The sequence below is a fragment of the Chelonia mydas genome, chromosome 3, assembly GCF_015237465.2.
Source record: "Chelonia mydas isolate rCheMyd1 chromosome 3, rCheMyd1.pri.v2, whole genome shotgun sequence".
Classification (NCBI taxonomy): domain Eukaryota; kingdom Metazoa; phylum Chordata; order Testudines; family Cheloniidae; genus Chelonia; species Chelonia mydas.
The window spans coordinates 54,058,999-54,082,132 of record NC_057851.1 but is presented as its reverse complement, the minus strand read 5'-3'; the positions used below and the strand labels follow the sequence as shown (position 1 = coordinate 54,082,132).

Below are 23,134 nucleotides of genomic sequence, written 5' to 3'. Positions count from 1 at the left end.
AGTACCTAAAATAACACGATCTTAAATAATCTCACTGTATTAAAAAGGCATCTATTTTGTGGGTTAGGAGTTCTGTTTAATCCTGAGAAATAATATTTTCAGTTAAATTCATTTTAATCTTAAACATAACAAGCTGTATCCTCTTGAACTGCATTAGAATGTTTCATGTAACTGTATCTTGGGGAGGGGAAAGGATAGTTGCCTAACCATGTACAATTTGGATAGACTGCCTTAACTGGCCTCAGCAACTTAGTTGTGATACTGGTAAAATAAGGGCCAGCTCTGGCCAAGGCCGTAGGTGTTAGCTAAGTAATGACAAATTCATAGCTGGAAACCAAACCAGCTCACCTGTATGTTAGTTTTGTTCAAAACAAGTATTAGCCTTATAAGAAGGTATTTATGTTTAGACTATAATGGAATGCTTGTAAACTGTTAAATGCATTAAACGCACCTGTCATGTCTGTACTCCACGCTATAAGAAAATGAGAATTTTTCTTAATAACTTTGAAAATATTTGGTCTGAACTTGTCAACCCAAACGCAGGAATCATCCTTCCCACCACTACCACCACCCTCTGCCGCCCATTAAGGAGGCCTATCAAGATTCAACCAGCTATTCAGAAACATCACAATAGAAAGGATTGGTACTATCACACCTTGGACATACTATGTGCAAGGGAACTCGTCTCATGGACTGGACGACCAAATGTAAAAGATTAAACAGGGTCACAAGAAAAATTTTTCATCTCTTCGCTGTTTGAACTCACAAACGTGAACTCGACAGCTGTATGCCTGATTTGTCAGGAGAGCATCGCCGTGTTCAAGAAGTATAATTTGAATCGCCGTTTTTCAACACAACACCCTAATTATGGCAACAATTTAACAACTGAGGAAAAGGCAAGAAAAGCTGAGAAACTCACCACGAACCTAAAACCTCAGCAAAATATTTATGTACAACAAGCGACAGTTCAGGAAGCCACTACAAAGGCAAGTTATGTTCTGGTGTTTAAAATTGCTAAACATAAGCCTTTTGCTGAAGGGGAGTTCTTAAAAGAATGCATGGTTGATGTTGCTGGCTTGCTGTGCCCGGAATACCAAAAAAAATTTGAAAATATTAGTTTGTCACGAAGAACTGTTACTCGCCGTGTAGAAGTGATTGATGAACATTTGGCTTCTGAGTTGAACAAGAAAGCACAGGGCTTCACGTTGTTTTCGTTAGCTCTTGATGACCGCATTGACCTTAAGGATACAGCACAGCTACTGATTTTTGTCAGAGGAATTTAAGACAAATTTGAAATCAGAGGATTTTTTTATTAATGGAATCAATGAAAGGCACAACTAAGGGATCGGATTTATATGAGAGGGTGTCTGGCTGCCTTGAACATCTGAAATTCCCCTGGAGTAAACTAGCAAATGTAACCACAGATGGATCACCAAATTTAATTGGGAAACACAGGACTTTTTAAAAGAATTCAGGACAAAATAAAAGACGATGTAAAGAGGTGATTTTTCTGCTTTGTATTATACATCAGGAGGCCCTCTAAAAAATGTCCTGGACATTGATCATGTTGTTCGCACAGCAGTGAAAATAGCGAACTACATAAGAGCGAGGGGACTTACTCATCAGCAATTCATTTCCCTTCTTGAAGACACTGACGCCGAACACCAGGACTTACTTTATCATACAAATGTCTGCTGACTCAACCTAGGTAAGGTATTGCAGTGAGTGTGGGAGCTCACAGATGAAATTCGCACTTTTCGGAAGATGCAGGGGAAAGAAAATGATTTCCCTGAATTACAGAATTCAAACTGGCTGTACAACATCCCTTTTGGTGTGGATATCCTGGCACATTTAAATGAACTTAATGTAAAGCTGCTAGGAAAGAATGCGTTTGTACACAAATTGTATTCTCGTGTGACAGCTTTCAAAGCCAAGTTTGTCCTTAATTTGATTTGAAAACAAGACTAAAGTATTTGCTCACTTTCCAACACTGAAATACTTGGAAATGTCACCAGAGCAGAGAGAGAACTACAGCAAAATTTTGAGTGACTTGCACGGAGAATTTTCTCATAGATTCTCTGACTTTGAGAAGATAGAGAAGACACTGGAGCTGCTGTCACGCCCACTGTCATTTGACTACAAGAAAGCCCCGCAAGAATTACAACTGGAGCTCATTGATCTCCAATGCGATTCCACCTTAAGGGAAAATTACAATTCAGAAAAACTGGACGAGTTTTATGCCTCGAGTGAAACAAAGTTTCCAAATATCCGCAAGGTGGCACAAAAAATCCTTGTTTTGTTTGGCTCCACCTATGCGTGCGAACAAACCTTTTCCCTGCTGAATTACAACAAATCTCGCTACAGATCCCAGTAAACTGACCAGCATCTCAGCTCAGTATTGCGGATTTCCACAACAAGAGTGACATCGGACTTTGATGCCATTGTAAAGAAGGGTGATCAGCTGCATTGTTCACATTAATCAAAGAGGGCATGGGAAGGGGTTAAATTTGGTTTAATTATTGTAATGCGTTGTTACGATGGTATACGTATAATAAGTAAGGTTTGCGTTTATTCCCACTAAAATGTATCTTTATTAAATAGAGTTTATTTGAATATCTCTGACTTGTTAATTTTGTGAGCGTTCATGGCCCACCATATAATTTCCATACCCAGATGCAGCCCTCAGGCCAAAACGTTTGCCCACCCCTGCTTTAGACAGTTTATTACAGCACTGGGTACAGGTATTGTCTTTGGTGTAAGATCTAGGACACCAATTGATCGGGGATAAGTGACTGGTCTCTTAGAACCAGAGCCGTCCCTAGGGGACAACGAATTGGGGCAACCGCTCCAGGCCCCGCACTTGGCCAGCTGCACATGGGCAGTGGGTGAACCGCTGGCTGCGGGAGGCTACCCTCAGCTCCAACCCTTCCACCCGAGGTTAAGCGTGTGCCCTGGAGCACTGGGAGGGTGGCACAGCTGCAGCATCCACAGTCCCGGAGCACCAGTAGGGAGAGGGCGCGGGAGTGCCAAAGCCGCCCAGCCTCAGGATGGTGGAGGCACTGCTGAAGCAGGGCCGGGGAGGGGGGCAGGGAGAGTGTGGGCGTGGCCACACCTAGCTGTTTGGGGAGGCACCGCCTCCCGCAGACTCCCCTACCTGCCCCCGGCACAGTCAGTGCCAGAAGTGACATCACTTCTGCCCCGGGCCCCGCATCCCCCCCTAGAGACAGCTCTGCTTGTGATTTTTGGTGAAAGTGACCATTTATCACTAAGTCCAGCGTGCCTGGGTGGCAAGCTAGACTGGAGAGCCTTAGGGGATGGTCTGTGACTCCATGGTAAAACTGTTATAGTGACCCAGGAGTTCACATTTATTACTGAGTTGGTGAAATCTAATTATAGAACATACCACTAGTTTGGGGTGTCTGCCCCGTTTCTGACAGTCTGTCCTGAGGTAGGCACTAACAGTTGTGAGCTGATCCAGACAGCACGACAATAGTCTCAACGTTAGCTTCAACCTGGGAGTGACCATCTCTGTATTAGGCATTTGATCAGAATATAAATATATCAACTGGCACCGAGACTGGTAGTAACCTATTACTTTGGGGCTGATCAGAACTGCTGCCCTCCCAAATTATAAGTTTTGGTTTAAATATGGTTTAATCAACCTGATTATAATAATTTGATGCTTTGATATTAACCTTCTTTAAGTTGATCTTGTTATATGTATTTTATACTTTTTTGCTCATTTAGTTAAGTTAAAAAATATACAAAAATGGAAACCTGTATGGCCCAGAATTCCGCCCCCCTGCCCGAAAAAAACCATCGGGGTCAGACTTGAAAGGTAAATAAACTGCCCATATAGTCCTAAAGGAAGCACAGGAAAGGTGACATCTTTCTGCTTTTACAAAACACACTGAATAATCCAACAGCACAGCTCACTGCCCAATAGAGTTAGTTGTCCTAGTTAAAGTCTATAAATAACTAACTGGGTTCAGAACCTGGCTCCGTCAAAGGTCTCTTTACCATCTGTGACCCATCAAGAGTGCTGTGCTCTACAGGGGCAGCCTGGAGAAGCTCAGAATAAGGGCTGGTTTACATACCAACTTGTACCAAAATAATGAAATAGTTTTAATTCATACCTTTTGTTATTTCAGTGCAAATTTGTTAGTAGACTAGCCCTGAGAGCCAGGCATTAGGGATAGAACATTCTCAATGGCAGGACCACAGCTACAGAACCAAAGGTCAGATCTAGCCCAAGCTCAACCTTATCAGGTCAAATCACATGCCCATATCTCTTGGCCTCGGCTTTTATCCAATTACTTCTATAATGGTCTGTATCCGACAGATATGATGGGAGAAGGAAAGACAACAGAGGAGGGAAAAAAACAATCCCCGAATTTGCTGGAGGTGGAAGATAATTTGAAATTTTGAGTTGCTTGGTTTATTGATAGTTATATTCACATGTACTTCTGCACTTAACCAGTGAAATTTTATGTCATGTCAAGGGGGCCTAGAATACATGGGAAGGCTCTCTTGATATGTATACACTGAAATAGTTAAATAGATCATGGACATGATTTTGCCTTTCAAAGTCTGTTATGCTAAACAAGTGTGCCCAGTACTTAAATATCATTGTGACAGCCATTTTAAAAGTCCTTTAGGAGGACAGATAGATAACAGATTCGATGAAGTGGAAGCTCAAGAGGCATTTTTGGGTTCTTTGTGCTTTCCATTCAGTCCATCATGAGTGCAAAGGTGGTCACCAGCTCTCAGTTGTTGTATCAGGGACAGGAGAAGGATATCCCCCTTGACATAGCAGCACAGAGCTAGAGTCCTCTTTACTGGGCCCCCATGGTTGGAGTGAATGCTGTGGAGTGCACAGAGGCAAAGTTTGCAAAAGATGTACAAAAGACGGCCACGTGGTATGCTTCTGGTTTTGTCCTAAACAGATTTTTTTTCCAGTATATGATGTAATGTTTCCAGAGTCCAATTAGATGTCCAATCAACACAACATATAGTATTTTAATTTATCCACAGATGTACCTACTGGTCGCTGATGTAAAAATAAGTGCTTTTCAAATGTAATTTGAAATAAAATTCTGTTTATACAACTTCATGTAATAAAATGTTTTTCTAAGAAAATGAAGGGTTCAGAACATGCTATTTTGTACTAAAAAAACAACAGGCAATAGTAACTGAAGAGGTCCATCCACAACAGACTTAAATTTGACATGATTTTATTCAGATTTAATATTTACATAAATATCTTGTTTCTGTATTTACAGTTTTAACGCTTAAATTAATTCAGACATTCAAAATTTCAGATTTTGACCACTATCCACTTGAACCCAACATCTTACATTTAGATTACTTTTTAAAGTAATTTAAAATTTGGTTATAAAATAAATAGCAGAATCCAGTAAAAAGAAAAATAGGTCAACTGTCAGGGCCCTATCATTTATAAGAGAAATGTTTTAAGGTACTTCTAATTATTTGGAGAATAAATCCTAAAATACGCTTAAAAAGTTTAGGTTAGGAAGATTCCCATGGGGGAAACTCTGGGCTTTATACCAGATAGCTAACAGATACCTAAACCTACTAGTCATCCACAATATCCATATAAATGATGGCTGGAGGGGCATTATCTAGAGACAACACCCAGATAATAACCCCTCCTTCCCTTTCCCAGAAGCTGGGATCAGAGAAGAGTGCTAGAATTCCTACTAAACTGCTAATCCCAGTCTTCACTCAGGAATCCATTTTCTTATCAGTACCCAGCTAGTAGAAGTCTGATAAACCATAAGTCCCGCTCACCATTTGGTTGCAAGATAGGAGAATGAGATACTCATTGAAGACTCAAATATCAGGGGCTGGATGAGGGATACAGTAGCAGAAAAACCTCTTGCAAAAGCTGAAGGTGGTATAGAGTAGTGAAGACACCACCCTCCCACATCAAGGAGTCTATAAAAGGAGTAAATGAAGTAGTGATCTCCTATATATACTCATCACAGCAATAGGGGGTAAGGAACTGGGGAAGGAGTCTGAAAGTTGATCAGATGCTAGTGGGATCATACCACAGAGGCACCTGGCTGCTAAAAGTGTGGAGGAGGGCCTCTGCTCTTTTGCCCCTCCTCTAGCCTTCTGGCTCCTTCAATGGGAAAATGTCTACTAGTGCTCTAGGGACTGCCTCTGCAGCTGCTGCTCATAATAGACCTCCTAAACCCACAGGAGTTCTGTCAGTATCACCACTGCCCACAGGGTTCTAAATAGCTGTAGTAAAACTGATAAGATTCTGGCCACTTTTCACTGTGGTGCAACTATGGATAACAGGAGGTGGCACTGGATCTGAGTGACTGCAGACTTTGGAAGATAGCACTATATTGATTACACTTGGTTGATACATGGAAGACTCTCTTTGAACCCATAAGAGCTAGAAACATTTTTATTTTTAAATGAAAGCTTAGCATTTACTCAACTGATAGAACTCACCTGGAAAAGATGCCTGTTCACCCTGCCAAATGGATTTTTAAACTTTGAAAACTTTAATTTGAATGCGTTGTTGTATCCTTGTAATAAAATAATTGTTATTTATACAACTACTGAACACAACTACCATAACTGGTATTTTTGAGGACTACTAGCTGGCTGTCCTTGGAAATGCTATGTCCCTTGCCCAGTCTCATCCCTACAGCGAGCAAAGAGAAGAACAAACAACCCTGCTTACTGATTTTAGAGCATAGTTCTTCTCCAAAATCAGCCTGCAAAAACATGGCATAATGGATACTCCTTGACAATTATGTCTCAAAGGTTTCAAGAGTAAATGTTCTGTTTACAATTTAAAGGGTGTTTTTCCCTAGTTGGCAGGCCTGTGAAAACTCAACCTGAGATGAGAAAATAGCTACATTATCAGTGTGCATATCTTTACTAGTCAAAGATTTTGAGGGCCAATTTCTGTCCTCAGCAAGATTTAAAGTTTCCACAGGGATAAGTTTGGCATGCAACTGGAACCTGATTAAGAATTCTGCTGATACTGCATAAAATAGAATAGACTCCACCCCACTTTCCTACATTTTACAAATTCTGCAGGACTAACAGAAGTAGAAGTAGAAAAATAATTTTTGTTACTGAAACAAGCAGATACACCAAAAGCACATCGGGGCAAATCTGTTTATTAAGTGATACCACTTTAACAGTCCCCTTTCTAACCATAATCACTCTAAGACTCACTGCTCTTTAAGCTGAGGTCAGTCAAAACTGGTGGAATACACTGAATAAAAAGATTGTAAAAAAAAAACCAAAACCCACTTCCAAGCACTTTGCAATCATTAACATTTTAATTTTCACAACACTACTGTATCTGCCACCCTTAGGGATCCAAACATTTTACACTTTAAGAGCTAAGGAAATTTTGCCAGTCTCATGCTAAAGATCTAAGACACAGGAGTACCTTGACAGACAGTATTTTTAGAGTAGGGGAGATCTGTGTTGGAACAATAATCCTTTGAGGATCAAGAACAAAAGCATACAGTCACTACAAGAGTCTCAAAGCCAATTAGGAAATTAGTGTGTAAAAGGTAAGTTACACCACACAGCTCATTTATATCCTGACATTTCTTCAAAGTAAAGGTAACATACTTTAAAACTTGATTGGAAGGAAAAGTTCTTTAATGGACAGAGTTCCCTTAATGTAGCCAAACACGGTCAGTGCTCAAAGACTTCTGAGGCTACAAGGCCTCATTACACAAAGCAATCAGCATCATTACCACCATATTTTGGAACAACAGCATTAGATTCAGAGCCTGGCTTTGTGTGCCTTGTTTCCACAAACTAAAAAAAATGGGGAAAACCCAAGAGATGAATAAAAAAAAATCTTGTCACGAACTTCTGGATCTTGAACCCTGCTTTCAAGAAAATGAAGTGATCCCTTTCCCTACCCCACACACACTTCAACCCTGACATGAGTTATTAAATATATACAGTGTTGCTGTAGTCATGTTGGGCCCTCATCTTAGAGACTTGAAGAGGTCTGTGTAAGCTCAAAAGCTCGTCTTTCTCACCACCAGAAGTTGATCCCATAAGAGGTATTACCTGACACATTTTGTCCCTCATGCATTATTAAAGGCCTACCCAAACTAACAGTCAATAAGGTCACATCCACATTAGGAAAAAAAAGCCAAAAAGTGTTCATCCTGATGTAAAGTGTACAGCTGCAAAACAGCTCTATTTTTAATGTAACTGATTAAGGTAAACTCTGGGGAGATTTTCCTCGATCAGCTAACATGTTAAAAATATACCTTTTTCCTAGTAAAAGCAAAGCTTCAGAGTAAACTGTGTAGATCTTCATATGATCCGATACCTGCTTGGATGAGCAGTGAAATAGTTAACTATACTGACATTTAAAATACCATCTTTGACATCTGATTTGGCACGCATTGGAATGAATTGGGTAGTTCACACCTTAGAGCTATTGTTTCATATGTACTGAAACCTCAGGGCATGTCTACACTTCAAATTTTTGCCACTGCAAGTTACATTCGCATAAAGCCACCACAGTTAATATATAGCTTGTGCTCATGCATAGTTGGCTCTTTGTGCCGTACTGGCCATGACTGCTTGCTTCTATGTACAGTGCAGAGCACCATGAAAAGGTATCCTGATCTGTATCCTCACTGTTTTTTGAGAAGTTTTGACAAGCCATGGTGGTCAAGTTCCCATTGTGCAATTTTCTCCACTCCGTAACTTTCACACCTATTTTGATATAGTCATGAACCTGCACAGGTCTTGTCGCTGTTCGCCATCTCTGACAGAGGGATGGAGCTTGCACAGCTCTGCACTATTGTCATTAGCACTGGAAGCACAGGATTCACAATCCTCCAGTATTTGCAGAGCCACAAGAAGAGATGATTTCCTGCAGGACAAACTGCTGTGGGGCGTAGTGAGAACCAATTCAAGACTGTTGATGGCATTAATGGAGCAGGTGGAGGGAAGGGGTTTCTGATCAACATGACTCCTTGGAAGTACAGTTCACAATGCTGACCAGAGCAGTAAGTGTTAGGCATTGTGGGACAGCTGCTGGAGGACTGATAGGGTTGACCTGGGTAACACAGCATCTACACTCAAGCTCTGTCAACCTCAGTACATCGACCATGGCTCAGTGTGGCTTGGGGAGATGATGTTACTATGTCAGCATAATGAAAAGTTTGTATCAGTGGGAGACAAATTTTAGCGTAGACACATGCACAACTAGGGTGATGCAAAGCTATTTATGTTGACCTAATTTTGTAACGCAGACAAGGCCTCAGGCAAACACTGCTTTCCTTGGTTGCACTCAAGCTATATTTCCAAGGTTTTCTTCACAACAGCTAATGACTTCTTTTTTTCTTTTCTTTTTTTTTTTTTTTTAAACAAGGACAGAGAGTAATCGAGAAGCCCAACCCCACACATTTTGAGAAACGATACACAAAATCGCCAATAGAGGACAACTTAACAGAATCATGATTGGAGACACTTTGTTGGTGACTTGCCAGTACATAAAAAGGCAAAATCTTAAGTAACTTAAATAACTGTTGGAAATAGATTTAGGTTAAAACAATGACAAGACCATACCACAATTTTGAATCTAAAATCTTGAAAAATATATCAGAATCCAAGAGCAAAAGAAAAGTACTAAGGAGAGGAGAACTAAGAATGTATACTACTATCTGACAGGTTTACAAAGAAAAGTAACCTTGTCCCCCTTACCTCCAGCTTTCTTGGTTGTATTTTACTTTTTTATTATTACATAAAAATATAGCTTGGTATTCTGGTATATTCAATAAAGAAATATCTTTCTCACTTCCATTTCAACTACCCGAAATATCTTAAGAGAAGCTCACGCTAGCAATGATACCAATGCATTCTGATATCTTCTTTTAAACTTTTCTGTTTTTAAAGTTTTTGTGAATTTCTGGGATCAAGATGCTGGGATATTATTCATGGAAGATTAGTTACAACATGACAAAAAAGTTTGACAAGTGAACATTCAGAACAAAACATACTTTAATTATATTAATAAAACAATAGATATGAAAGATGATATTTTTATGCAGCTGTGACACACTACATTGCCACAGCAAAAATAAACTGGCAGATAGAGACTCCAATGAATTATACATAGTATTGGACTACACTGCAGGATAAAAGTTCTAGGAACATGCTAATTGTTTTTCACAGAAGTAGCCAGCATTTAGCAATGTACATGGCCAAAGATCCACAGTAATACATCAGTAGCCACCCCCATCAGCTCCACTTCCCTGCTCCCAGCGCCTCCCACCCACTGGCACCCCTCCGATCAGAGCCTCCCCCTTCCTCCTTGCATGTCCAGATCAGCTGTTTTGTGGCGTGCAGGAGGCTCTGTGGTGGTGGGGGGTGGAGCAGCGAGGGCACAGCAGGCTCAGGGGAGGGCGTGGAAGGGGTGGAGTGAGGGGCAGGGCCTGTGGCAGAGCCGGGGTTGAAAAGTGAGCACCCCCCCGGCACATCGGAAAGTTGGTGCCTGTAGCTCCATCCCCAGAGTCGGTGCCTATACAAGGAGCTGCATATTAATTTCTGAAGAGCCGCATGTGGCTCTGGAGCCACAGGTTCGCTACCCTGATCTAGTCCATTCCTCTGCCAGGATTGTTTCCTACGAAGTATTTATTGGTACTTTTTCCAGTCTAGTCCTAACTATACTTAGTACTGCAGACTCCACTAATTCCCTTGCACAATCTGAAAGACCTTGATATTTGGAATATTATTCTGATATTCAGCTTACTTTCAGGAATAATCATCATCCTAGTTTTAGCTATTGAACAATTCTTCTCCCTCCTTGGTGTTCACTTAAGTTATTTGTTCAATCAATCAATGACAAAGTTCCACAACATACTGTCGTAGTGAATCCATATATTATTTTACAATTTAATTTCAGATACACATCTGTGCTGCATCTACAGACCAGAGCTCTAATGGTGTGTAAACTTGACACTACTCAACAGCATAGACCTTAGTTTTCAAAAAAAATATGCATGAAAAATACACAGTAACTATGAGCGCAACAGTGTATTTTTGAAAGCTTAACCATTTAGGTCTAATTCTTGTCAACTGTTATTTTACTAGGATCAGATAAACATTTTAATATGAACCCTTCTTTCCCCGTCCCATTAAATGGATGGAAAGTTGTCATTGTCAGTCTTTGCAGGTCAGACAGTCACTCAAACATTCATGAACCATTAACACTAGTTAATTTGGACTATTATTCAGACATCTTTTTATATTTCAAATACATCTATCTAACTCCAGGCACAATACATGGCCTAATACTGTATCTATTTGTAAATTAAAAAATAAAATGAAGTTGTCTTACCTTTTCACTGGTTAAGGGTTTCAATGGTTTTTCTGATTCCCTCTCTCTCTTCTTCTCATCTTTTTTTTTCTCCTTTTCCTTCTGTAAGAGAAAGTGTTACTTGCTAGGAAAAAAGTGTTTGCAAATAATATTAACTTAAATTTTAAAAAAAGTCCTGCTGAACACAAATGAAAGTCTTCATATAAAATATAGAAACTGATTACACATCTTAAAGTTATAATTTTTGAAAATGATAAAGTAAAATTATTTATTGTACTTTCCTCATGTGTGTTATAGTAAAAGTCCATAGTCAGTATGGTAGGTTCCAGTGTTGCAAAGAGATCAAACTCAAATAAGCCTCTGGTCTAGTTAAAAAGCCTAGTGGTTTCAGGCTTAGCACACCTCATTACACCTGTAGCTGAATAGGAAATGATAACCTTAAAAGGTATAATCTGAGTTCAGAGAACTACAGCAGTTAGAGCAATGTTCATTTTCAACTAGTACAGTTTTATTCAGTTTCTCCATACCCACCCCATCGTTTTCCCTATTTTCCCAATAGTTTGGCAGCTGCAGCAGCATGGTAACAGCTTTTCTAAAGCTTGCATAACTTTGTCGAGCATAAAGTTATGAATAGTGAATAATAATACATTTGCGTGCCCCAATTAGAATAAACTAATTTTTAAAGACATGCAAGATATTTGTGTGTGTGCGCTCATTGTCAGTGAAGGATAATCTTTCAGTAATGAGGTATAACAGTAAAGAATGTCCAATAATACTATTTTTAAAAGTCTTCAAGTGTAGCCAGTCCTGAGACACTAGTTTTAACTATTTGTGAAGTTTGAGGCATCCGCATTATTCTCTTAAGATCACTTGGATACGGAAAAGGCCTGACACTGAGTGCTAAACTTCTAAAGGACCCACTTTAAAATTAAATTTTAACTTATTAACTAATTTGCTTGTAAATTCTCCTAACTCATTCTATACCCAGAGTAAATGCTATAATTTTTGGAAGATACACTATGTTCTTCACACAAAAATATGGTTGAATCCCTGCTTGCTTAATGGGTAAAATTTTGAGAAGCACAAATCCCATTTCAAAAGTGACCTTAGGCACTGAGGAACTTAAGAACCTAAGTCACCTTTGGCATAGGACACAGGCTCCTAAGTGACTTAGGGGGTTTTGAAAATTTTGCCTAATAATATTTGTCCCAAAAGTTTTCAAATAGTGTCAGGTGACATAAGAAAAATCAGGCTTAAAATTAACTAGCTTTTATGCCTGTAGTGCATGGCATTAATAAACTTAAGAGCCTTTAGGCTTTGAAGCTTGCACAAATGATGCCTATACATCATTGAATGGCTTTACTTGCATGCAATGTACTATAATACTCTAAAGAGGGAACTCATACTGTACTGTTATGCAGACAGTGAAACCAAAAAAGTTTGTGTTGCATTACAGTACTATAACCTTACTACCTTAATTGACCTTGATTATATCAACTTTCTGCTCTTTTTTTCCCCCCCTTCCTCCTGTCCCACAGCAAGCCACTAGAAAAATCACCAGTTTAATCTAAGCTGGAACCACAAATAATATTATGCATTAATCATAACTTTATGATAGACAAAGTTACGCAAGCTTTGTAAAAGCTGTTACCATATCACTGCAGGTGCCAAACTGTTGGGTAGTTATGAGAAATGAATGGGGGGTATGGAGGTACAGCTATATTGTGCGTGTGTCTGGGAATGGTACCATATATGCCACCTTCACTGTAGCAATTGACTGATCTACATTTCTTTGAACAGCACCTGCAGGAGAATCACTGACATCTACACAGCACTTCACAAAACCGAGGTAAACAGAAAGGTTTAAATGAACTGATAACACAACCCAAAGATGCACAGAATCATAGAATATTAGGGATGGAAGAGACCTCAGGAGGTCATCTAATCCAATCCCCTCCTCAAAGCAGGACCAACACCCACTAAATCATCCCAGCAAAGGCTTTGTCAAGCCAGGCCTTAAAAACCTCGAAGGATGGAGATTCTACCACCTTCCCAGGTAACCCATTGCGGTGCTTCACCACCCTCCTAGTGAAACAGTGTTCCCTAATATCCAACCTAAACCTCCCCCACTGCAACTTGAGTCCATTACTCCTTGTTCAGTCATCTGCCACTACTTTGGAACCCCCCTTCAGGTAGTTGAAGGTTGCTATCAAATCTCCCCTCACTCTTCTCTTCTGTAGACTAAATAACCCCAGTTCCCTCAGCCTCTCCTTGTAAGTCATGTCCCCAGCCCCCTAATCATTTTCGTTGCCCTCCGCTGGACTCTCCAATTTGTCCACATCCCTTCTGTAGTGGGGGGACCAAAACTGGACACCATGCTCCAGGTGTGGCCTCGTGGCAGTAGGGTGACCTGATGTATTAATTTTATCGGGATAGTCCCGATATTTTGGGCTTTGTCTCATATACCTTACAGCTACTACCCCCAATCCCAATTTTTTCACACTTTCTATCTGGTTACCCTAGGCGGCAGGTGAAGCAACACCAAATCAAATAAGAGAAGAAAGAGGAGGTGCAGCAAGAGAATGGTACAGAGAGGAGAGACTGCAGTCCTTTGCAGCCAAGTCACATCAGAGAGAAGGACCGAGAAATGCAACAAAAAACTGTTTTCCCTCTTGGAGAGGCACATCATGATGCTGAAGAGGAGAACATATGTACTCTGGCAAACCCTATCTGTATTCCATTGTGGATATGCATGTGCTCCACATGCCTGGAATCACACAGTTCTTGGAGACAGGTTTCAGAGTGGTAGCCGTGTTAGTCTGTATCAGCAAAAAGAACGAGGAGTACTTGTGGCACCTTAGAGACTAACAAATTTATTTGGGCATAAGCTTTTGTGGGTTAAAATCCACTTCATTAGATGCATGCAGTGGAAAATACAGTAGGGATATATACAATATACACACACACACAAAACATGAAAAAATGGGTGTTGTCATACCAACTAAGTTATAGTTGATATGGTAACTCCCATTTTTTCATGTTTTTCCACATTTGATTTACCAGAGTATATGTTCCTTTCTATTTTCTTCAACAGGATCTGATTTCCACTTTTTAAAGAGTGCCTTTTTACCTCTAACCACCTCTTTTACTCTGCTGTTTTGCCATGGTGGCATTTTTTGGTCCTTTTACTGTTTTTTGTTTGGGGTACTCATTTCGTTTGAGCTTCTATTATGGTGTTTTTTAATTGTCTCCATGCAGCTTGCAGGCATTTCACCCTTGTGACTGTTTCTTTTAATTTCCATTTAATTAGCATCCTCATTTTTATATAGTTCCCCTTTGTGAAGTTAAACGCTCCAGTGGTGTTCTCTACATCCCTACAAGGACGTTAAATTTCATTACATTATCTTCACTATCACTGAGCAGTTCAGGTATATTCATCTTCTGGACTAGATCCTATGTTTCACTTAAGACCAAATTATGTCTTAAATTAAGACCTCTCCTCTGGATGGGGGTGAGAGCGCAGGAGGACAAGCTGCTCCAAGTAGTAATCATTTATGGTGTCTAGACATTTTATCTCTGCCTCCCTTCCTGAGGTGACATTTATATGAGAATAGTTTAAATCCCCCATTATTATTCTATTTTCTGTTTTTGTAGCCTCTCTAATCTCCCTGATCATGTCAAACACTGTCACAGTCATTATCAGGTGGTCAGAAGTAAATTCCTACTGCTTTGTTCTTAACATTCAAGCATGGAAATTCTATCCGTAGAGATTCTATGGCACAGAGATTCATTTATTTATTTATTTACTATATTTAACTCCTACACTTACCCCTCCCCCCCAACCTGCTCTATCATTCCTATATATTTTGTACACTGGTATTACTGGTTTCAGAGTAGCAGCTGTGTTAGTCTGTATTTGCAAAAAGAAAAAGGAGTACTTGTGGCACCTTAGAGACTAAAATTTATTTGAGCAGTATTATTTATACTGAATGCATCCGATGATGTGAGCTGTAGCTCACGAAAGCTTATGCTCAAATAAATTTGTTAGTCTCTAAGGTGCCACAACTACTCCTTTTCTTTTTACTGGTATTACTATGTCCCATTGATTGGCATCACTCCACCAAGTTTCTGTGATGCTTATTATATGAATATATTCATTTAACACCAGTTCATCATCTTAGTATCTAGACTTCTAGCATTTGTATACAAGCAGTTACAAAACTGTCATTATTTGGCTGCCTGACTTCCTGTGATGTAATCACATGGGACTCTTGTTTGTCTGTTTTGCTTCAGTTCCTTTATCAATTTCTATCCTCTCCTCTTTACTAGGATATAGAGTATCCCTTTAACAAATCCTCCCCAAAGGGATGTTTCTGACCAAACCACGTGCGCCTCCACACCTGTCAGCTTTCCCCCAAGCCCTTAGTTTAAAAACTCCTCTGCTATCTTCTTAGTTTTACAATCTGGTTCTGTTTGCTTTAGGTGGAGCCCCCATCCTTCCTATATAGGCTCCTCCCTTCCCAGACCATCCCCCAGTTATAAACCTAAATCTCTCCTCCCAACACCATAATTTTATCCACACATTGACACCTTGCAATTCTGCCTAGGTTTCTGGAACTGGAAGCATTTCAGAGAATGCTACAATGGAGGTCCTGATAGCAATCTAAATTTGACCTCCAGGCCCGCTACCTTACCCTTTCCCTGTGTCACTGGTACCTACATGTACCACAACCAGCAGCTCCTCCCCAGCACCGCAAATAAATCTATATAGATGTCTCGAGAGGTCTGCAACCTTTGCATCCAGTCAGCAATACACCATGTGGTCCTCCCAGTCATCACAAACCTAACTACCTATGTTTCTAATAATCGAATCCCCATTTACTACTACTGGTCTCTTCGTAATAACAGAGGTCCCCTCCCTCAGAGTAGTCACCTCATTGCAAGAGGCTATCATAAAATCAACTGTAAGAAAGGTCCCAATTATTGAGTTTTTTCCCCCACCACTCCAGCTTGATGTTCTACTTCCCAGAGACTTTCATCCTCCTCAACAGCACAGAGGCTGTCAGATTGGGAGTAGGACCACTCTGCTATGTCCCTGAAAATCTCTATCACTCTGAGCTCCTTCAATGAAATCCCTCTGGTCTCAAGAGACTGTGCTCAATCACTGAAGGCCCTGAGGTGCTTGCAACGAACGCACGCATGACAGCAGACCACAAAGTATGTAGGTTATTGGCCAAAGTTTAGAGTCTGTTTGTTAGGTCTATCTGCCTCTCATACTCCCTCTGTAAACTGCTTTGGAAAATTCCCACTTGCTGCTCCTGTTTGCTAGCTCAGTGAAGTCTCTCCCTCTTCAAATGAACATGGTTTCACAAAAAATAAAGTGGATTGACTGATTCAGATGAAACTCCAAAACAATTCTGGGGGTGAATTTAGGATGTAAATGCAACGAAACGTTGTCTCTATAGAATAAGGTGTATGGCAGATCTGCCATTAGTGCTCTGAGCTCACCCACCCTCCTAGCTGAGGTGATGGCTACCAGGAATGGAACCTTCAGAGATCAGAGACAGATACTAAACATGTAGATAGCAGTTCAAAGGATAGCTTGGTGAGCACCAAAAAAACCCCAAGGTTTAAGTCCCATGGAGGAGTACATTTCCTTAGTGGCAGACAGATTTAAACTAGGTCCTTCCAGAATCTGGTAGCTGGTGGGTGAACAAAAGTTAAGTAATCATGTTAAGGTGGGGGTATACACTGATTACAGGTCCACCTGGAAGCAAAGAGTTGATGGAAAGACCAGATGATTTGGTGGAAAGAGGATAGTCATAGGGCATATGAATTACTGTTGTGCCCAGCTGGAAACACTACTTAGCCAAGTGGAAGCGTATTTCCTAGTAGAATCTTTTTGACTATTAGTAAGAATGTTTTGCATGGCTTCAGAGCATGAATGGCTTAGGAGATTCGAAAAAGGCGGAATGCTGATCCGCAACTGAGATGACATGTGTAGGAGACTTGGGAACCAAAAGCGTCTAGGCGAATTGGGGGCAATGGGCACAAGTCGTGCCTCATCCTGATGAATTTTCCGTAAGACCCAAGGTAGGAGTGGCAGCGGAAGGTAGGCATAGTTCAGATGATCTGACCATAAAAGAAGGAGAGCATCGCCATGAGAAGGTGAGCTCAGGCTCCTCTCGAATACTGCATGTTGCACTTCCAGTTCATTTGAGAGGCAAACGGTTCCCGTGGGAGTTCCCCACAAAGCAAAGATACCGTTTACCACAGAGTTGTATAGCTCCCACTCATGGTCAATAAAATGTCTGCTGCGGAGGTTGACCAGCACATTCTGATTCCCTACCAGGTCAACTGGCAATACTGTGATTCAAGTGGTGATGCACCAATTTCACAGATTGACTGCTTCTGCACAGAGGGGAATACAGCTTGCTCCTGTGTGCCTGTTGATGTAAAAGACAGTCATCACATTGTCAGACATCATATGAGAACAGTGACATTGGATGAATGGGAGAAAGGATTTGCAAACCTCTCTGACTGCCCGAAATTCCAGAACGTTGATGTGCATCCAGGCCTCTCGGGACATTCAAATACCCTGCACCATGCAGCCATCCACATTGGCTCCCCAGCCTAAGAAGGAGGCAACTATAATCATCTAGTGTGAAGAAAAGAAGGGAATGCCCATGCATACTTTGTGAGGATTTTTCCACCATAGTGGAGGAGATGATGTTACTTTGGTGGGAACTATGGCGTTCATGGACTGTTTGGTCAGTACATTGTTTGAAGCCAAGCATGCAGGCAATGAAGATGGAGTCTGTTGAACAGCGTGACATAAGCATATGATGCCATATATCTCAGGAGAGAAAGACAGAAGATTCTGATCGACCTTCAAGAACTGTTCACGACCTGATCTATAAAGTTGTTCATGCCTTGGAACCTGTCCATTGGCAGATAAGCTCTCACTGTGACTGAATTTAGGGATGCTCCAATGAAGTCTGTGGTGGAGTCTGGACAGACTACGGAAGACAGGAGCTGAAGCACTTACAAAGCTGACTTGTAGGCTTCTTGACATATCTTGGCAACAAGAAGCCAGTCGTCAAGATAGAGGAGGACAGCAAAGCCATGACATCTGATAAGAGGGCTACTACCAAGACGAACTTGGTAAAGATCCTGAGGGCAGGAGCACGGCCGAATGGGAAAATCCTTTCCTTGGTAACGAAGAGATACCCTGTCTACTCCTCGCTGCTGTAGAAGGAGTTCTACTTCCTGTTTGAGAATCTCCTCCTGAAAATGGACCCTGAAAAAGAGCAAGAAGGGAGACTTTGGAGGGGTCATGGAGGCAAATTTGATCACAGCTGGAATCGATGATGTTTAACACCCATTGGCCCATAATTACTGCACTCCAGGTGTGGAAAAATGGTGCCAAATAACCCCCAAAGGATGTGGGGGAAATCAGCAGATGGTGGCAGCTCTTGAACTCCTGTCAAAAATATTGTTTAGCCAATAGCTGGAACTGGGATGGTGATGTTAACACAAAGTGCAGGGAAATGAACTTCTGAACCCTTTGCCTCTTATGAGGAGTCTCATAAGGCTGCTAGTGGTAAAATTGTTGAGCCACTGGTCTAGTTTTATATGACTGCCTGTGGAATTTCTCTCTTCGGGAAATGTGTATATTTTTCCAGGGAGTGGAGGATGGCCCTGCAGTCCTTCTGAGTGTGCAAGGACTCACCTGTCTTTTAGTTAAAACAATTAACTTCTTTGAAGGGCAGGTCCTGCACAGTATGTAAAGCACCACATATGAATCTGATTTCCTGGGCCGCCTCCATGCTGACAGAAATTAGTTTGAAAATGGCATGGGCACCAGGTGCATTTTGGGATTCAGCAGGGGGAAGTATGGGAGTTTCATCCCTCTTCCTATAATTTTCCTGGCCTTTTGGAGTTATGCCTTTACCCATCTCAAGAAGCGCCCAGAATGCAGGAAGCCTGGGAGAGATGCCACAAATCCTGGTAGATCTACCCAGATAGCAATGTACTAAAATGAAGGCAGCATGGTGTGGGCCCACAGCTGAAAGAGAAGATTGTGTGGTTGCACCAGCATAAACTCATTGTGAACACACAATGAAATTAAGATAAATTGATTGATCTATACTGATGTATGTTACACTGCTGGAGCTTTCCGATGAAGGCCAGCCTATAGTAACATATTGGTTAAGTACTGCGTCAGGGGAAAAACTCTACCTGCTGAATCCCCAAGAGTAGGCTTTGCAGTACCTACTGTAGATGTTTTTGGATGTCTAACATATAAGTACTCACACCCAGCTTAACTCTCCTTACCTTTTGAGATCTGATGTCACTGTGGTACAGTTACTAGAACCAAAAATAACATTTAGATATTTGGTCTAAATCTAAGCACATGCACTAATGGGTAACAATGAACAGTTTAAAATATAGATGTTCCCAGATTGGTACTCATTGCAGCTTTGTAAATGCAACATGGCTTTCAAACTTATTATAAAAAATTTATTTTTATCTGGACAGTGAGAAAGGAGAACTCATGACCTCTTGCTTGAGGAGTTAAATCCTCAGAGTATCCTCCAGCGTGGTCCACTGTGTCAGTGTAGGGCTCTGTATTAGCCTCCCCACAGGTTAACCTGTCAATTATCCAGACTCTGAGTGAAGTTTAACAAGTATCTTCACATCCACCTACCAGAATTCAGCATCACAAGTAAATGATCCTAGCCACCGATATTAAAATATTAGATTACACAAGAAGATGGGATCAATGTATACAGTCTTCTTGTGAAAATTTAATTTCACTGTATATAGCCCCAGTTCATATCATCAGATTTTTCATTTGAAAACCTGAACAGAAAATATTTTTTAAGCCTGCTGTAAACTGATTTTCAACCTTGCCTTGGAAGGAAATGCTTTTAATTCTGATTCAGGGGCACAGAATTGCATGGATAAATAGATATGTAGGACATACAGAAGATCTTCACTTGAAAAGCTATTTCCTAAAATTTCAGAGCATTTATCAGTGGTTTCTTCAGAGGCAGAATTTTGAACAGTAACATATTTAAAGCAATTGTGACAAGGCTAAAGGTTTTTTTAAAAAAAGACAGCAGAGTGAGACTTTTCAAAACATTGTCTAAAACGGGTTTGCAACGTATGGCACGCATGCTAAAGACGGCACGCGAGCCAATGTTCAATGGCACACTGCTGCCAGCTGGGTCCCGGCCGCCAGCCCCGGTCAGCCTGCTGCCGAACCCAGGCTGGCTGCGGGCTGAGCTGGGCTGGCGGCTGGGGGGCTGGCTGGCAGCAGTGTGCCATTAAAAATCCTGCCTGCCCCGGCCCGCTCTTCTCCACCCCCCCCGCCCCTCCCACGGGGGCAGGGTGAAGAAGCTTGGTCCTGCAGGCTGCTGCAGGGCAGGCAAGTTCCCCCCTCCCCCACCGGCGTGCTGGGTTCCTGCCCCTCCTCCAATCAGCTGATGGCCCTCGCAAGGGAGGGGGAGAAGCGGAGCCGGAGTGCACTCGCTGCTCAGGAGAGGAGGTACAGAAGAGGGGGGGATGGCGGGTGGAATCAGGGCATGTCCCCTCCAGCACCCTGCTGTGAGCCGCTCTGGGCTGGGAGTGCCCCCAGGACCTTAGCCCACATTCCCCAGTCCTCTGCCCTGACCCCTGCACCCCCCCCCCATGTCCCCAGCCCTGACTGCAGCAGCCCCCACACATACCCAGCCCCCCCCCCACCCCATGCCCTGGTAAGCACTCCACACCCAAACCTCCTGCCCCAACCCTGAGTCCCCTTCCTCATTCTAGCTCCTGGCCAGACCCTACACCCCAACCTGATCCTTCACCCCCAGCTCTATGCTCAGTGCAGAGAGAGAGAGGAAGAGAATGGGCTAGAACCAGGGAGAAGGTAGGTACCCACTCTATGTGGGCAGGGCTGGGATCCCAGACCAGCAGCGGGGACCCTGGCTGGTAGGAGCCGGCAGACAGAACCCCAGACCGGCAGCGGGCTGAGCCGCTCAGTTCACTGCCGGTCTGGGGTTCCGGCCACCGGCCTCGCTCAGCCCACTACCAGTCTGTGGTTCTGCCAGCCGAGGTCCCGGCATCCCGGCCACAGGCCCCACTCAGCCTGCTGCTGGCCTAGGTGAACGGAAGCCCAGGCTGGCACTGCGCTGAGCAGGCTGGTGGCATAAGATCAGCATTTTAATTTAGTTTTAAATGAAGCTTCTTAAACATTTTGAAAACCTTGTTTACTTTACATACGACAATAGTTTAGTTATATAATATATAGACTTATAGAGAGACCTAAAAAATGTTAAAATGTATTACTGGCACGCAAAACCTTAAATAAAAGTGAATAAATGAAGACTCGGTACATCACTTCTGAAAGGTTGCCGACCCCTGGTCTAAAACATGAACATCATATTATCTGCTACATGCTCAAGAGAACTACTCTGATGACCTTATGAAGAAAATTTGAGTTGATCTGAGTTGAATATGCTGCACAAAAGGACACACATAGTAAGCTCCAAGGTATGATTATTATTAAAGAAAAGTGTGAATGCCCTGGCAGCTAAATCACTAAGCCAGATTCAAAATATATATATTTTGAAGCCGCGTGACAGAATTTAAAGAGTATATATTATCTCCTTTGAAATCAGTACAATACACCACTGGAGGAGCATGTTGCCTGTATAGTTTCCATCCACACCTGGCCAAGTGAAGTAGCAATAGATCAAATTTAGTGCCCACATTAGATTCTAGCAATGGGACTGTTCACTGCCTGTACACTAGGCAGCCAAGATGGTCCTCTTGCTCCATTTTTAACTCATTTCTTTATAAGTATTAGAAAATTGAGGAAGGAGAGCATTTATACTTGTTTCCTTCCCATAAATATTGGAAAGGGTTTTATTTAAATGATAGGTTTAATTTTTAAGTTTCCATTAACAGGTCGATGTATAATACAAATTTAAACAAGCACTATCATTGCTGTAGTTTTACCCTTTTTTTGAAATAGTTCTCATGTTTCCCTGCACAGCACATACGCAGTAAATTGTACCCTATGTGTGTTCACACAGTAAATATATTTCATACCAAAAGTTGTTTATAATATGGTAATTTTGAATGGGAAGACCCCCCCCCCAGGCAGGAAATGCTCAAGTTATTTATATGGGTCCTTATCTCTTCCCACTTGTTTATTTGCATTACAATACTATCTTTAAAGAGACACTGCTAATTTAATCACCACCAAATAACTTTTTTGGCCTGTTGTAATAAGCAATACATGCAGTGATATTACTATAAACAGAAAGCCAGAGGAAAATTTCTAATTTGTTTCATTTATGTATTTGACAGAACTTTGTCTACAGTCAAGTGTACTACTTCCCTTGCTGCTTGAGAATCTTTCCTCTTCTATCTTGCTGTGTTACATGTTTTTAAAAATATTAAAATGGTTAAAAAACTATAAAAATTGGTAGGACAGGTTATTATCCAAAGCTACATTTAAAACTCTTTTTGAAGTTTATTAGTTTGTCAATTTTTACAGTCTTAGTTAGGCATAGAGTTTCTTGTATTTTTAAAAATGTTTATATGTACAACATTTAATGTAAATTCATCCACTGTCGTTGCCAGAGATTACAATGTGGATTGCCTTCTCTAACATATGCATTTTTAATTTTGTCATCCACCATGAACCATACTGTTTCTTTTCAACTGCACAGCCTTCCTTATGTGTAAGTCAACGGCCAAGGCAGCAAAGATGAAGATAACCTA

The 23,134-nt window shown here is 41.4% G+C and overlaps 1 protein-coding gene across 2 annotated transcripts in view; it reads right to left on the bottom strand.

Annotated features, from left to right (window-relative positions):
* The window catches only part of SMAP1 (small ArfGAP 1), a 240,703-nt gene that overhangs the window by 118,813 nt on the left and 98,756 nt on the right, over positions 1-23,134 (bottom strand). For both annotated transcript variants that reach the window (XM_007070547.4, XM_037894289.2), the window contains one exon: positions 11,375-11,455. In XM_007070547.4, coding sequence (XP_007070609.3) covers positions 11,375-11,455 — 81 coding nt within the window. The remainder of the gene's footprint in view (positions 1-11,374; positions 11,456-23,134) is intronic.